General features: G+C 46.5%; 1 protein-coding gene across 1 annotated transcript in view; it reads left to right on the top strand.

The window, feature by feature from the left end:
• Positions 1-218: 218 nt before the first annotated feature.
• CMTM6 (CKLF like MARVEL transmembrane domain containing 6) overlaps positions 219-18,331 on the top strand; it is an 84,911-nt gene continuing 66,798 nt past the window's right edge. Inside the window, exon 1 of the mRNA XM_086942103.1 lies at positions 219-574. Within this exon, the coding sequence (XP_086798229.1) occupies positions 455-574 (120 nt within the window). The 5' untranslated portion in view covers positions 219-454. The remainder of the gene's footprint in view (positions 575-18,331) is intronic.

The raw sequence follows: 18,331 nt of genomic DNA, 5'->3' as shown, positions 1-18,331 counted from the left end.
AACGCAAAAAGGGGGTTGAGGTGCCATTTTCAAAAACGCGCTGAAAATAAAATAATACAACAATTGAATTATTTCCTGGCAACAACAGAGGGCCGAGCCTCTGCGGGAACCGAGACGAATGCGCATGGTGGGTGGAAGTGACAAGTTTTGTTATTTGTTTTGTCAGAGGAGGCGTCGCACTGGGCTGGGAGCTGCATCTTGTGGCGCGGGGTGTTTACACCACCCTCGCCCTGTAGCTTAGGCGGCCACAGCTCCTCCTTCCTGGGCAGGGCACCTCGGGGAGCGGATGCTTTCACTTTCGCTTCGGAGTTTCGCTCTCTCGCCCACTTCCGTGCGCGTTGACCTCAAGCACAGCGCTGCGGGGGGCTGGAGGTGGCGTCGAGGCGCTGAGGGTGTGCCTTGTGATCAGTTTAAGGGTTGTTTCTGGTTGATCTGTTAGTGTTACCGGGAGGCCATGGCGGAAGGAGATGACCCTGTCTACGGGCAGACGACCGTCGGGAAGGAGGACGGACCCACCTTTGTGGGGTGGCTGCACCTGAAGCCTCTACGCTTCGCCTTGAAACTCCTGGAGGTGGTGAGTACGGAGCCCTGGAGAGGTCCACCGAGAGGGTGTTGTCGCCAAGAGGGCCACTAGCCCTCGCCGGGGCCGCGCCTCACCACACCTCAGCGCGCGCCCAGCCTACCCAAGCAAGACCACACCCGAGTGCTCACCTGCTCTGCCCCTAACCACCACCAGCGACCTGGCACAGCTGCCCACACCGAGGGCCCCCGCCTATCGACAGGACCCTTACCCAGCTAGAGTGCAGCTACCCATCAAAGTGCCCCTGTATCCACCCAGAGCCCCCCTGGCAGCATCCCTTGGCACCGCTCCACACCTGTTCTTTTACTTGAACCCTCTGCCCCACCCCTTACACTCACAGTAGCAATCAGACCCCGCGCCGCCCTCCGCGGACCGCCCCACCTCACGACACAGAGCCATCTGAGTGAGCCATGGGCCGACCCACTCTACCCACAGGCGAGACCAAAGCACGGGGAAGGAGGGGCCTATGACACTACACACGCAGGAGAAATATAAAAGTAAGAGCCAGGCATATTGGCTTTGCCAGTGCTTGGTAGTTGTGGCACTGTTTCCTTCAGCCTTGACCGGGCCCGCTTTAGCGCTGCTGGCGCCTGATGGAACAGTCTGTTTTTTAGCGCCCCCCATTGCCACTCCTCAGATTTCCTCACTCCCAGCCAGCAAAAGGGCCCCTCGTCTCTCCATGGCCCCTCTCTCGCATACATTTCATTTGTTTTAAAGCGCTGGTAAAGGCTGGCTTTACTGACCCACTTTAAACACAGCAGCAGGCATGTTAACCCTCTGCGCTACCATATGGTGAGCCAAATCTGCCAGATGTTGACACACAAGGAACTCTGCATCAGCTGCTTTTAAACTATACATAATTGCTAAAACAGTGCCCACACCTGAGGTCAACGCCCCCCACCCCCAGGCCAGCGCCCAGTGCGGTCGCACTGCCATAAAGCCGGCCTTGAGCATTGATAGTGGTGTGTGATTGGCAGTGTGATATTATTGGTTGTAGTAGTGGTATTGGCTCCTTTAGTATTAATGTTGGTGGTATTGACAAATATGATATTGGTGGTGGTGTGTGATTGGCAGTGTGATATTATTGGTGGTGTTAGTGGTATTGGTTCCTTTTGTGTTGATGTTGGTGGTATTGGTGTGGTGTGTTATTGACAGTGTAATATTATTGGAGGTGGTGTTGGTTCCTTTAGTATTGTTATTGGTGACATTGAGGATGATGGTATTGGCGCTTGTGGTGTGTTATCAATAGTGGTGATATTATTGGTTGTTGTAAAGATATTGGTGGCATTGAGGATAATGGTATTGATGTTGTCTTGATGGTGAGGGTATTGATTATGTGGTGATATTATTGGTTGTGGTATTGGTTCCTTTGGTATTGATGATATTTGCATTGAGTATGGTGGTATTGGTGGTGGGGTGTTATTGGTAACGTGATTTTATTGGTTGTGGTATTGGTTCCTTTAGTGTTGATGTTGGTGCTATTGAGGATGATTGTTAGTGGTGGTGAAGTTGGTTCCTTTAGTGTGCTGGCTGTGGTATTGAGGATGATAGCGTTGGTGGTGGTGTGTTATTGGTTGTGATAAGGAGCAAAGCCTTTTCACACTACCTCTCTTTGTAGTCTTCCACGAGTGCTCCTTTCTGTAAACAGACCTGTAAATCGTATCTTGTCACATTTGCTGTGCATTCCAAGACAGAGGCCAAATGCCAGGCTCTGTCTTCTGAGAAAGCTTGAAGTTTGCTTTTCTTTCCCCAACTTCACAGTTGAGAGGATTTATGTGACAATATTGCTGGATACTGAGGGTAGAAACCCCCCCCCCCCCCGCTAGCATACAACGTTGAAATGAACTGTGCAAGTAATGCAGAATATATAAGAATTGGTCACAAATGAAGCACATTTTTTACTAATTCTGAAGTATGTTAGAAACAAATACTTTAATGTGATCAAAACAAACCAATACACCAGGTGATGCCATTTCCACACTTTATCGTTTGTAGGCTGTATAGTTTTTTTAGTAAAACTGTATTTCTGTTCAAATGTAATGGTCATTTCAGTTGAAAATGTGTTCTCTGTAGTGGCAGTACACTACCACACCATGCATACTCCACTATACCCCACCCGCTCTACTCTGTGCCACCCCACCCCACTCTGCGCCACTCTACTCTGCTCCACCCAACTCTACTTTACTCTGTGCCACTCCGCACCACTGCACTCTGCACCACTGCACTTTACCACACTCTGCACTCCTCTATGTCTCTTTACTCTGTCCTTCTGTGCTCTTTGCCAATGCACTCTATGCCACTACTTCACCCCACTCAACTCCGCTTTACGCTACTCCACTCCGCGACCCTGTGCTCTATGCCATTGCATTCTACTTTGCATCACTGCACTCTACACAACTTTACGATATTACACTCTAAGCCACTGTACACCTCTGCTCTCTACTCTGCACCACTCCGCACCACTTCACTCCACTCTGAAACAACTTACTCTACCCTACTGAATTCTCCGCCACTGTACTGTACTTCACTATACTCCACACCGCTCCACTCTACATCACTTTACTCTGTGCCAATGCACTCTAAGCAACTGCGCTCTACTCTGCACCACTGTACTCCCACTCCTCTCTATGCCTCTCTACCCCACTGCACTCTTCACCAAAGCACTTTACACCACCTTTCCACTGTACAGCACTCTACTCTGCAACAGAGCACCGTCTGCCAGTGAACTCCACACCACTCTACTCTGCACTACTGCACTCTACTCCAATGCACTGCAACATTCCACTCTGCGCCACTGCACTCTCTGCACCATTGACTCTACAATTCACCACTCTAATCTACCATTGTAGGCCGCTGAATTCTATGCCGCTCCACTCTACACCACTAGACTCTCCAACACTTTATGCCGCTGCACTCTACACCAGTCCATTCTATCTATGCCACACCACTCAACTCAATTCTATGCCACTCCAGTACACGACACTCAATGCCTTTATGCCACTCCGGTACACGACACTCAATGCCACTCCACTCCATCCACTCTTTTCAATTCCACAACACTCCATGCCACCCTCCTCTACGCCCCTAACTGTTAGCCATGCTGAACTGCAGCCACCCTTTTGTACAACATGGCTAAAACTTATTGGCAAAGCAGTGAAAAGGAGATAGATGGGAAAAAGAGATGGGAAACAGTGCTAAATATTTAAAAAGACGAGAAAGAGATCAGAAACAGTAGAGGCCTATTAAAGTAGTGTCCTCAGTAACACTGCTTGCGAGTGATCATTTTGAGGCCATTTCAGTAGAAAATGTGCGTCTGTAGATTGAAGTGCGCTTCCACAGCATGCCTTAGTACAATATTTGTGACGGTGTGCTTCAAAATGCACCGTTGGCTAATAGCACACCCATACCTCTCTCCTGCGGAAGGGGCGTGGCTCATTCACTACGCTTGCTCTTTGTGTAATGCTTGGATTTTTCACAATCCATATGACCTCAGTGACCTACAAATTATCGCAGCACCCCGTATGAAAATTATCACAGCACCACTTTTGTTTCCAGCTGTGTGTGGAGGGCACGAGTGGCCCACATTCTGTACCGAGGAGAATACACAAGCTTCAGGCTGAAGAACAGTACTAAAGGGTTTAGAGAAAGTAAACAGAGCAAGATTAAGGCCTTCCATAACCGCCCATCAGCGGCACTTTACGCCACTCTACTCTACCCCACTTCAGTCTTCACCACTCCACTCTACAACACCCAAGTCTAGGCCACTCCGTTCTGCACAACTCCACTCCACTCTGATTGGTTTGATTAGATTTTTAAATGTATAAAGCGCAACGAATGCCCGGGGGCGTCTGTGCTTTTGTCAGTCTTGTCCTGGCTGAGAGCAGGTGCCAAAGGCCTTTAGATAATGCAGGCACCTCTCTTCTGATAAAGGACCTTTTGTAGGATGACATTCCGCTTGCTAGTTTGTTGGCAGTCATGCATGTGAGTCTGCCTTTTAAACGGATGACTGAACAGCAGTGCTGCGCTTGAGATGTTTTTTTTGTTTTTTAATATCTTTATTGATTTTCGTTTTTTATTAATTCACAATGCATATCGTAATGTTAAGCAGAAAAACTCAACACAGCATCCCGTCGTCATACAAAATGAGTCGGAAAAGAAAAGAAAACAACAGTTAGTACAGGGCATCGTTCACGCATCTTAACCCATTCCATGAGAGTGTTCTCTAAAGCATCACTGCTATGAGAATGAAACGCATGGTAGGAAATGATAGGTTCATTGTATATAAGAATACCAGTGTATGGATCAGGGAATCACAATAAAGCCCGAGATGCGATCTATGTACATGAAGGGGGTTCCTATGGTAGAAGTGCCTATGGAGAGTGTGTAGCTGCATGCTCAATATAGCTGCCTACCCTGGGCTCAGTGAACATGATGCGGAGGAACATGATACCCGAAGTGTGTGCCTCTTCCGGCTCATTTCAGGAAACAGTCGCCGAACCTAGTATCTGAGTCGATATCAACGACAGGTATTTGTGGGTACATAGTAGTGCCCATATATTATGATATTCTAAACGTTTTGACGACTATGTTAATAAACCGAAGAAGGAAAGGAAAAGAAAAAAGTACAAAAGAGGGAATTAAATCACTAGGCACTAAAGTGTGATATCTAAGAGAAGGTGCAAAGGAAAAATAGAATAGGTTAACAAGAAATACAACTGCATGGTGGTATGTAGCTTGTGTCCCTGGTTCCGGGGAGTGGTCGGTACGGGAGAGGCGTCACGTTCCCAGTGCCGCGGTGGGGTGGGGTGAGTTTCCAATGTGTGGAGTGGCGGCGTTGCTGTACTTGAGATGTTAAATACGTTTATAGCTTCAGAGTTGCGCTTTTCCTGTGCTGCACACTCAGCCAGTCTTTGCATTGTAGTACGTTGTATGTTGGGACTTGTAGTTTCACTTGCACCCTTCTAACTATGATCAGAAAATACCAGCACAAAATGCTTATGGCTGAAAAGTCAGGATTAGATGTAGGTGGTGTTATATATGACATGGGGCTAATTGGCAGCTCTGTATGATATGACAAAATGACAAGCAGGAACGTATATTACATTATCTCATCATTCCTTGGAGATTTTTTATTGTCCCTCAAATACTTTGACACCTTTGCATATAATACATATTTTTATTTCTCATATTAATCTTGAAACGGATAAGAAACAAGTAACACTGAACATTGTTCTTTTTTATTATTAGTGTTCCTCGACCCCACATTTTCAATTGAAATATTTGGCTTGTTTTCTATGTTTCATACTGCATATACATTGAAAAGTCTTAGGTTTGTCCATATATGTTAAAGGATGAGTCCTTAATCCCTCAAGCATTATTTTGCAATATTACAATAATGTACATCTTATACAATATTTGCGAGAAATAGGTTTGTCATTGGGGGTGCTGACTGCTGATGAAATAATAGTGTGTGGTTGTGAGGGAAAATCATTTAAACAATTTGAAAGCCATTACCCTAGTGTAGAATTCTCACCAATCCTTTAAATTCCCTCCCTAAACGCTCCAAGACTTCCTTTGGTATGTAGCACTACACACAACTTTAAATACATGAAACATCGGACCTGGAGGAACCGGGTTCGAGTCTCGGTAAGGACGCCAAACTTTCTGTGATTCTGGGCAAATCACTTATTTACCCCGTGCCTAAGAAAAATGAATGTGTCCTAATGTAACGTAACTGGTGCTATGTAAAGCGCTCTGATACCCGATTCGGTTCGGGTCTAGTTCGCGCTATATAAAACTCCGCAAAAAATATATATATATGCCTAGGTGAAAGGTAAGAGCTCGTTGATTAGCCCCAATTGGATGTTTCAAAATCTTTTAATCATAAACCAGCTATTTCTGTCAAATTGAACCATTTAGGGTGGTCAATAGTGGTGTCGAAGAGTTTGTAGATATGGGACCCTTACCTTCAGACTACCCACCTACCATTCCTCTGTGACTTTCCACACCACAAACGGTCTGTTGTGTACCTTACTAACCGTGACTGTTGACAGTACGTACCCACCGCCTACTGTCCACCACCCTACTATCGATCAGCTGTTCTCCTGCCATCTGTTCACCCCATTTAATAATGATTTTTATAAACTCCCTCACAGCGATTTGTCCACCACTTCCGCTGCCCACCAGTTGTGCAACTGCTGCCCTATCCGCTGGCAGTCCACCGCTAGCAGGTCACCCCTCCCCTTGATTGCACCCCCGACAAACACCCCTACCAGCACAGCCAAGCAACTCTGACTGCTGCCCTAGCTCCCTGCCCACCTAGCTTCTCCCCATTGGCTCTAGTGAATATACCTAACCATGGCATCCCTGCCCACCACACCTGGCCCAATTCACCGAGCATAACTCACCAACCTTGAAATATGCGATCACAAACCACTCACACTCACTCTTCATTCCTTCTCAAGGTTTTCTATATTCACCTACTGTCCAGTAACAACTCACTCACTCCTCACATTAGCCACTCCACCACCCTCATCACAAACCCCACTACTGCCCACCCACTCTACCAACACCTTACCATTCTCTCAGCTCCTACTGCCCTCCCATGTGCCCCCTCGCAGGTGTCCCTCACTAGAGAAAGGTGAAGGTGAAGTGAGGAGGATTTTCTCATAGAATTGCGACCTGTACCGCCTGCTTGTACATGTTTTTTATGTAGTGCCAACATGGCGCCTATTGGTGGCCTTAAAGCACTTTTTTCGACAGTCCAAGTATATTATTATATAGCAGCCCTTAAATATTATAATAAGATGGGGTGTTTTCTGTTCTTTCTGAAAAATATGAATGGCATCCGATGCTTTTCCGAGCTCGGGGGAAGAGGGTTAAGTAGGCCTCTTTCTGTGCAAGGTCAAGAAAAGTTCAGATTTTTTTTTTACCGACAGCTCTTCTCAGTATCTTTGATTTTGTCTTTGTGCGTTTGCCTCCCTGGTGGGTGCACTTACCGAAGAGAGAACTACCAGACATGTAAATGTAGACAAGATGTTACAACTTCCGGTGGAAGTTCATTTGACGTAATGCTTTTTATGAGGAAGAAAGAAACCAGAGGCGTACAAAATGAACAATACTTTCTCACACAATCTGGACGGAGATCGAGAGGGACATTTTATGGGCAGCGCTTGTGAAAAAGTTGCTGGAAATTCCCCTGAAGTCATGTAATGGAAATTCTTGCTGCGTTTGCTTTCATTTGCCTGGTGTCTGACGGCAGCCCTGCACACAGCACTCTGGCATCAGCAGACATTACTTAACAGACTGTTGGATAGCTAGGACACTGGCCTTGTTTGAGAAGAAACCGGATGTGTAGCAGATATTCGACTGCCTGATACACACAGCTTCTTTATTAAATAAGGTGTTTATTTACCATTTATTCTAACCTTATGTGTATCAAATGTTCTGTGCCACTTACCTATGTGTGTGATATATATATATTTATATGTGTCTGTGTATGTGTGTGTATATATACACGTGTGTATATGTGTGTGTGTGTGTATATATATGTGTATATATGTAGGTGTGTGTATATATATATATATATATATATATATATATGTATATGTGTGTGTGTGTGTATGTATGTATATATATATATATGTGTGTGTGTATGTATAAAGCATACATATATAATATTGTATTGTCAGTCAAATAATCTTTGTAATTTATGGTTAAGATTGACTTTCCATTGAAAAGACAGATCGCTACAAAACTTTCCAATCAAATAATGTAAACGACTACATTTCGGCATGTCAGTTTCGGAGCAGATCCATTGAGGGTGGAGGCTGCTTTTAAAAAAGTATTTACCATTTTAACTACAATTGACCTAAATTATACGAAAGGCGATGCATAATGAGGGTGGGGCACTGCACGTTGGCCAAACCCCACTACGCAGAGTTAAAGGCTGTGGGCAGCTAACGGTGGGTCGATGGGAGGTTGGAATTGGCCGGATTACTTACTGGTAATCTTCATTACTTAGTTCTTCCTGTAGTCGTACCAGTGACTAATTATGAGGTGAACCCCACCTCGCCTGGAATAGGAAAATAACACATAAGATTGCTAGTAAACCTTGCCCTCACCTCACTCATCGGGTATGATTAGGGCGTGGCTTCCTAGCAGCTCCTGTAAATACCAAGCATCTAGGATAAAGGCCAAACACTGAGTGGGCGGACTCAATGAGTACTGGGAGGACTAGGAGTAATGAGGATTACTGGTAAGTAATCTGGTCGTTACCTTTGTACTCCTACGAATCTGCCGTAATGAGAAATACAAAAGCTTTCCCTTTTGTCTTTGAGATAAAAGAACCTATTAAGCAAGTTGATACAACACCCTTGTTATTTCATACTAAGCATAAGTGTCTTAAAGCATGGCACAACTCCCGAACCCCACCCCAAAAGACTTTTTGTCCGACTCCCACATATTCCGTCTTTTATCCTACAAGGGCATTCACAGTGGATCTTGATCCTGCTCATCGGTGCTCTGTGATGGAGACTTCTTGTCCCTCGGGCTCAAAACCAATGTTGGGTCTAATATGGGAGAGTATAACTCCTTCCCAAATTCTTTCCTCTTTTATGTTTAGGAAATGCATCTAGGAAGGCTATTACTGGTCGGTAACGGCCGAAATCGGCCGTTACCGACTGGTAATAGCCTTTTCAGATGTAGGTGGTATATTTACCGATTCAGTAAATAACAAATCGGTATTTACCGATTCGGTATTTACCGAATCGGTAAATGAGATGTAGGAAGTACTTTAAAGAGTGTTTTTGTGCTTTAAGGATTCGTAATTTACCACCAACTATTAGTTGGTGGTAAATAAGGCATTCCTCTGTCAATGCAAATCTGTGCATTTACACCTGTGCCAAGTGACAGACGTACATGCCCTTAGGGCAGAGGTCTTCAAACTTTTTGATGCTGAGACCCCCTTGTAAAACCTTTTTAGGCGTAAGGACCCCCTTCCGACAAAAGTTTCTAGAAACTGGTACTCCTCATCATCAACTTTTGACAACCATAAATGCGCCTGATAGACCTCATCACATCCCTCCATCATTCATCCACCCACACTTTCACACATCCATCCATCCACCCTTTTATCCTTCCATCCATACATCCATCCTTCATCCATCCACCCTTCCTTCCATCCACCCATCATTCATCCACCCACCTTTTTACACATCCATCCATCATTCATCCATGCAACCTTTTATCCATTCATACATCCATCCACCCTTTCATCTTCCCATCCATACATCCTTCATCCATCTACCCTTTCATCCTCCCATCCATACATCCATCCTTCATCCATCCACCCTTTCATCCATCCACCCACCCTTTCATCCATCCATCTACCCATCATTCATCCCCCCACCTTTTCACACATCCATCCATACATCCTTCATCTGTCCACCCTTTCATCCATACAGCTATCCTTCACCAATCTATCCTTCATCCATCCACCCTTTCATCCTTCCATCCATTCATCCATTATTCATCCATCCACCCTTTCATCAATCCATCCACTCATCATTCATCCACCCACCTTTTCACACATCCATCCATCCATACATACATCATCCATCCATTCACCCATCCTTTACCCATCCACCCTTCCTTCTATCCACCCATCATTCATCCACCCACCTTTTCACACATCCATCCATGCAACCTTTTATCCATTCATACATTCAGTGCTTTGTTAAAAATTCTGTACAATTGCATTAATGACAGAATACGTGCTTTGCCTTAAAAAACCCTTCTTCACTCTTTATATCCACCTTCTGTACCCGTTCTGTTAGTGCTGGGCACAGGCTTGTGTTCCACACTGGTTGAATTGTGGAAGGTACTGCTTGTGTTATAACGAAGTGTTTATTGAGTAAACTTTGAAGACCACTGTCCGGCTGGACATGTCACTCGTAATATAGATTGACTCTGTCTATATTTTATTCCTTTTATATTTCCTGTATGCATGGGACCAGTGTTGCATGTACAAAGTTTTCTCGCCCTATAACATAAAACAATTTTTGTCATGACTTTCCGACTGAAAGGATGAGGTTATGTTCTCAGAATTTTTTTTAAAGTGGTTATAAAATCCTAATTTTAACATGAAATCCCAGATGCTGAAAACTTCACAAACCCCTGATAGGAGTGAAAATATTCCTCTGAATTGCAAGAAGTTTGCTAGAAAAATTATTTGCGGCTACCTACCCCCATCGCTCCAGCTCTGTGATCCTGCACACATTCCAAATAGTACTATTGGCGGTGCCAGGTCTTTAGCTCTCTTCTAATAAAGGGGGGCTGGGAACAGATTCAGAGAGAGAGTTGAGCCATGGGTCTGCTATGGCCCTGGGATCCACAGCAGCAGCCGAGTCACTGAAGGATTTGGCTTTGAAATCAAACCACAAATAACCTGTGAAAATAGGATAACATTTTAAAACCAATTTTTTTTATATTGCTATAAGTGTTTGAGTTGAGTATATTTGATTGTTTCGTTGCTTTTATGTTAGTTAAAAAACAACAACTTTCTGGTATTAACTTAGAATCATTCAAACCCCACCCCGGGGTTTAAGAAGTTGTCAGGACTCAGGAGTGAACGAAGAGGCACCAGTCAGTCATTCCTACTGTAAGAGAAGTGTGTGATCTACATTATTGATTGTGCCAAGGCTGATCCATGCACATTGAAACACCTAATATTTAAAGAGCTCGGGAGTGACCAAGTCAGAGATTTAGAACTACATAGTATAATGATGGAAGTAGGATCCTATGATCTGCCCGACATACAGGAGATGGGGCGAAGGACCGGAGCCGTGCGGAAAAATCTAATATGTAATGCGCTAACTACAACGCAGTGGAATTCAGATCTGCTACGATCTGGAAAATATAAACATATGGATTTACTAATCGATGCATATACCATACAGGCTCAAAAATATTTAGGATGGAATCTACCTAGTTACATAAAATGGAAATATTTAAGGTTTAGGCAATTTAAAAAAAACATTTTTGAAAGTTTTTTTTATTATTTTACCATTAAACAAGGCAGTTACAATGGCAGGAGTACTTCAGTAATATGATAACGTTACAGTCACGTCTCTGTACTTAGTAAAGCATGTAATATGTATAGTGGCAGTTAACAATCCCCCCTCCCGATCCAGTTTAAACCTCCTCCATTTCATCGTCCGAACTATCAATGTCTCCCTCAGTCAATGGTTCACATATTTCCCCTCTAAAAACGTTCCAAGGAGTCCATATCTGATTCCACCTGCGTGGACTCCCCCTGTTAGCATATACTGAGCGTTCCGTAATCATTATCAAGTCCACATTTTTGCACCAAGCTGACAATGTAGGTCTATCTGCTACACCCCACTTTTGTGCAATGTCTCTCTTCGCAATCATCATTCCTAGTGTTCCACATATTTGTCCATGGCTAGTTAGGTCATTCGGGTCCCATACATTAAGGAGACATTTCCGTGGTTCAGGCAAGAGGGACACTTTTAGTGTTTGCGAGATGGTGCGCATCACTTGCCGCCAAAATTCAGTTATCACTGGACATTCCCATAAGGTATGAAATAGGGTACCCTCCTCCCCGCATCCACGGAGACAGAAGGGATGCTGCGTGCGCTGAAGCTTATATAGAGTGGTCCTGGTATAGTAAATGCGGTGTAGGATTTTAAGTTGTACTAGTCTGAATTTAGCAGAGATGCCCACTTCCTTAGGGCACGCCAGGGCCTCCAACGATTTCGGATCATCAAATGCGCCCACCTCCTCCGCCCATTTTTCACGTAGTTTCAGTGTCGGATCTGGTAGGTTGTTAAACAGTTTCCGATAAGTGAGTGATGTACCACTGTGTTGCATATATTCAGTTAAGAGCCGATCCTCCAGTGGAGAGGCCTCCGGGACCTCGGTACCCTCTGGTAGCGCCGTTAGTAAAGCGTGTCTAATCTGTTTATATCTCTACGCTTCAGTTGAACCCAGGTCATATTGCTGTTAAAGTTGCGTAAAGGGAATTACTGTTCCCTTGTCCCAGAGGTCTCCCACCGTGGATATGTCGATATTGTCCCACCTCGTGAAGCCCCTACTGTTTCTCAGTTGACCCAACGCCCTGGCGTCCCACTGCGGGGTGAGTTTGGTTATGGTTCCCTTCCATCCCAGTCTCGCTTGCGCCGTGTACCAGAATGTAACAGAGTGTTTCGTGGGTCCTATCAGTTTTGTGGCCAGTTTCCTGTTGTAGAGCACTGCAAGCATGTTGTTTGAGCCTAATTGCGCCCTATCAGCCCTATACGCTGGGTCGTCTTGGGGTGCATTAATCTAGTGATAGAGGGTTTTTGGGTGCGCCGCCCAGTAATATAACTGTAAATTAGGCAACACAATCCCCCGTCATACCAGCTCTTGTTTAATTTGATTTGTGCAATCCGGGCCGGGCGATTCCCCCACAACAGGCTTGTTACTTGTGCTGCCACCTGTTTAAAAAATCGTAACGGAACCGGGTACGGAGTGTTATCGAGTGCATAAAGAAATCTGGGCAGTGCCATCATCTTATATAGTGCTGCTCTGCCCAACAGGGTCAGGGGCAGAGACTCCCAATGGGTCACATCCCGTCTCAGCCGATCTAACGGTGGCATCAAATTTTTCCCCAAAAAATCGGTCGCGTGTTTAGTAATATATATTCCTAAATATTTAAAAGAGTTTTCCGCTAGAATTAGTGGGCAGTCAATCGGAAGCATAGGCACCGGACCCCTCAGGACATACAACACTGACTTAGTCCAGTTTATGGTGTAACCGGACGCCTTTCCGTGAACGTCACAGAGTGTGAGAAGTTCAGGGATCCCTATTTCCGGGTCTGTCAAGTACACCAACATGTCGTCGGCATAAAGCGAGAGGCAATCCTCCCATCCCTCCTTCCAACTGATACCTTTCAATAAGGGGGTGGCTCGGATTAGGGTAGCCAGAGGTTCTAGGACTAATGCAAACAATAAGGGTGACAGGGGGCAACCCTGACGTGTCCCTCTGGCTAATGGTACCGTGTGTGATAAGTGCCCGTTAGCTGTCACTTGTGCCATTGGGTTAGTATATAAAAGTCTTATCCAAGCCCTAAATTTGGGGCCAAACCCCATTCTGGACAGTACAGCGAAAAGATATTCCCATTCCACCATGTCAAATGCCATTTTGGCATCTAACGACATGATTGTTGCTGGATCTGTTAACGTCGATGCTCGTGCCAACACCCCATGGACTCGCCTGAGAATGAGGGAGGTATTTCTGTTGGGCATAAAACCCGACTGATCCGGGTCGATCAGCTGTGTGAGGTGGGTCATCAACCTGCTAAATAACAATTTCGCTAGTATTTTAGCTTCTGCATTTAGCAGTGAGATAGGGCGGTATGATGTGCATTCCCAAGGGGGTTTGCCAGGTTTTGGAATTGCTACGATTGTCTCAGTACGTTGGTCCAGTGGGAGTTCCGCAGTCGCCAGACTGTCATTAAACATTGCTAACAAATGTGTACTAAGGGTATCAGACATTATCTTGTACCATTCTATGGGGATTCCATTAGGGCCCATCGCCTTCCCTGATTGTATCGCTCCTATAGCCAGTTGTATTTCATCAGCTGTGAGGTCTGCCTCTAGCTCCATAGTAGCGTCCGGGTGTTTATGTGGCTTAATGTTTCCATCACAGCCGCCTCCGATGCTACCTGTTCCGGTGTATACACTACCCGAAAGTATTCTGCGAGTGTGTGTACTATCTCCTGGGGGCGTGAATGTGCTGTCCCCTCCCTCGTGCGTAAGGATTGTATTCCCTTGGTGCTGCCCCCTTTTTTGTCCAGCCAGGCTAATAATTTCCCTGCTTTGTTTCCGACCTCGTATATTCTATGGGTGGTTGTTCTAATACTATCTATTATTCTATGGGTGGTTGTTCTAATACTATCTATTGTTTATTTCTTCAGGTGCGCTTTGTGTTGCTGCTGACATAACTGCAGGGTGTGCGCGGTGTCTGGTGTAGGGTCTGCCATATGTGCAGCATTTGCCTCATGTAGGGCCAACTCTAACGTCGATAGTTCCTGCTGCTGCGATCGCTTATAAACAGTAACGGAGGCTATCGCCCGACCCCGGAGAACTGTCTTATATGCCTCCCAAAGTACCGAGGGTGACTTTACAGAGGATGCGTTCTCTTCAAAGTATTGCCTAGTGGCCACCTTAAGTTCTTTTTTTATACGTGGGATCCTAAAATAATTGGGATAAATAGGATATAATCTCTTGCGGGTTTTCTCCTGGCAAGCCAGCGTCAATAATACCGGGAAGTGATCTGATATACCCCTAGGCTTGATGTCGACACTTTCTACATTTTGTAGTCTGGTTCTCAAGAGCAGGAAATGGTCTATCCACGATAGACTGTTAAGTCCCGTGGAGTGGAAAGTGTACTGATTACCCGTGGAATATATAAGTCTCCAGACATCGGTCAGTCCCATTGCCTCGAGGAAGCTCTGAAACCGAGAGTGCCTGGATGGTTGCTTTCTAGTGGGGAATCTATCCCGTGAATCATCTATCGTTGTGTTAAAGTCTCCCCCTATAATTAGATCACCTTGTGGTAAGGCTAGAATAAATTCTCCCAATGCCGGCAGTGCTATGGAATGCAGCGCAGGTGGAATGTACACTGATATTATATTGAAGATTCCCCCCCCCCCCCCCCCCCCCCATTGGCCCTGCAACGCAGCAAAGCGCCCCTGGTCGTCCACTTTAGTCTGCAATATCAGAAACGGTGCATTTTTTTTTTTTATCCCAGAATGCCAGTTCCCCTGGAGCCGGATGTGAACTCTGAGTGCACCGCCATTTTGTATCCTCTTCTATCTAGCGCTTGGCATGCCTTCCCCGTAAGATGCGTCTCTTGCATCAGGATTATCGCAGGATAATAGCGTTTTATGGCCTGCTGGACCAATCCCCTTTTAATTTTTATCACCTAATCCCCTAACATTCCACGTTAGTACTTGCAGGGGGGCCACTAGGGATTCCTGTGAAGCCTCACCGTGGAGGTTTGCTTGCGGGTAGTGTGCCATTAATGTAGTGGTGAAAACGGGGGAGTGAGTCTCCCAACCCATGTTCGATATGACTGCCCTTCCATCGTGCTCCTAGTATATGCAGTCCTGCACTACTTGCCTTGACACACACAAACTGAAAAACAAAACCCCATTTCTCCCAACCAACCCCCCTCCCTGTCTCGCTGCTTAACGGACAAAGAACCTCCCGCCACCCCAACTTAGCAGAGTGCTTCTTCCCAACCCATCCCATGTACTTGCTCGTTGGGGTAAGAGGTCCGTAAGGCAGCAGCCCTCTATGCTCCTTCAGGCTCGCCCCAGTCCGGAATCCAGTGCCAGCTCAATGTCCAACTGGTAGTACTGTATCTTGGTCAGTAGGTCGGGAAGTGAAGTCAAAGGTCTTGGCTCTGTTCATGTTCATCTAGCACTAGCCGTAGTGAGCGGGTCAGATCGTCGTGCTCAGGTTCTTCAAATCCTTCTTTAGCTTCCTCCTGATGGTGCCGTTGAGTCTTGTTGAGACGTCGACGTGTTCCTGTCGTTCGCCAGCCATCCAGCCAGTCACGCGCCGCCTCCGGTGTGTCGAAAAACCACGTTTTATTGTCTGCTGCTACTCTGAGCCGGGTTGGAAACAACATGGAGTAAGGTAGTTCACGCTCCCTCAATGCTCTCTTGACTTCTACAAAGCTCTTCCTGCGCCGGGCCACTTCTGCTGTGTAATCAGGAAAGAATGCAAGAGTCAAGTTCAGTATACGGACCGGGGGAGAGGTCCTTGCCGCCTGAAGGATAGCGTCCCTGTCCCTAAAGTTGAATAGTCTAGCAAGCACCGGTCTCTGGGCCGCTCCCGGTTTAGGATTGCCACCAGGGACCCTATGGGCCCTTTCGACGGAGAAGAAAGTAGACAGTCCTTTAGGCTGCAGTTTGGTTGTGATTAACTCCTCTATATACAGATCCATGGCTCGTGTACCCTCTGTTTCCGGAATCTCAAGAATCCGTACGTTGTTCCGTCTCGATCGCCCTTCCTGGTCATCCAGCTTCTCCTTCAGGTGTTTGTTTTCTGTTTCAATCCGTGCCATTGCTCTCTCCAACTCAGATGTGTCTTCCACCAAGAATTTCGTAACTATTTCCACCTCCTTGATCCTTTCGGTCATTTTGTGAAAGTCCGCCCATAGCAGAGAAACATCTGTGGATATTGTCCCTACCGTTGTCTGTACGGCCATCAGCGCCTTCATAATATCTTCCAAGGTGACCTTTTTCGTTCCATCGCCTTCCGGTGTCTTCCCCGTAGAAGGGCGTCCGTCCGCTGAGGGCGTATTGTTTTTGTCATACGCAAATTTATCCAGCTTTGCCTGCGCTGCGTGATTTCTTGGGCCCCTTCCCGTCATGGTGTACTCCTCACGCGATCTGCTGTAGCAGGGCCAATGCAGGAAGAGAGTGGTGGTGGCGTCGGATCAATAAGTAGGGTGAAGTTGCGCTCGTTCCTCAGGAGCAACAGCGATCAATGGGTAAGGGTGTTCAGGTGTGGCACGATATTTTCCAGTGCCTCTACTGAAGTTGAAGTACCATTCACCCCAGGGCAAGCTGTTGGTGATACTGTACCTCTGGTTAAGTCGAGAGGCGGTAGTCGCACGTTAGTACCACCGTCATTGTGTCAGGCAAGAGAGGGAGGCCTAGTGTCACAGCCCCCTCTCATTCACAGCGCTGTTCACGTGTGTGTCATCCACAGGGTTTTAGAATAGGAGGCCCTGCTGGTGTTCCTTCTCTTGTTATGCGATTTAATCCCAGTGCAAGCCGATTTGGAGGTTCCTCACCACATCGAGGATTTATGATCAGCCCCAGCCGCTGTTGTCTCTTGATCTGGGTTCCTCAATTTATATATTATACCACCGGGCCTGCGGAGGGCCGTTGTCAAGAGCCTCCCGATCCTTCCCCGGTATTGTGTCGGGACGGGGAGACGGAGGGGGCGGCCGCTAGGGGTGAGAGCGCCTGGTATAGGTAGCGCGAGTGCAGTCGTTCGGCGCTCACCGTAGGTTCGTCCTCCCGGTCTGTTCTTGCTGCCTCCTTCACCACCGCTGATTCTTCGCGGACACCGCCAGTGTCGGGCCCCCGTCGCCGCCCGCGGTACACAGGCGAGAGTCCCACAGGTAATGGCCGTCCGTGCTGGCTGACACCGGGGCACTTCCGGTCCCACGCCAGCCGGGTCTACCGCACTTCCGCCCGGCACTCAGATTGGGACAGGCCGCGGCTTGCTTCTGTCGGGTAGGCCTCCCGCGCTCACCACCGACTTCTCCGCTCACATGTAGCGGAGCACTTCCCGGGTCCACCGATTCACGCTGCCTGGCTCCGGACCTTAGCCGCCGCCCCTCGGAGTCTTAGAATGTCAACAGATTAATGCTCGGATAGATGATAGAGGCGCTTCACCCACGGAGCTCTTCGGCTATGCGGCCATTCCAATCGGCTGCTAGCCATGCCCCCTGTTTAGGCAATTTTAAATACCGATTGGGGAGTTTGAAGGGAAATGGAACCAGGCACTTAAAAGTATACAAGCATTTCGGCTTTATGGAACTTGTAAGGAAACTCTTGAACATTTAATATGCATCTGCTGCATTGGATCATAAGAAAAAATGTTACCTGAAATATATATATATTCTTCAGCAAAGGACGGACCCAACCAGCTCCAGTATGCAGCC

The sequence above is a fragment of the Lissotriton vulgaris genome, chromosome 10 (assembly GCF_964263255.1).
Source record: "Lissotriton vulgaris chromosome 10, aLisVul1.2, whole genome shotgun sequence".
NCBI classification, from domain to species: Eukaryota; Metazoa; Chordata; class Amphibia; order Caudata; family Salamandridae; genus Lissotriton; species Lissotriton vulgaris.
This window is presented reverse-complemented; position numbering and strand designations above follow the sequence as displayed.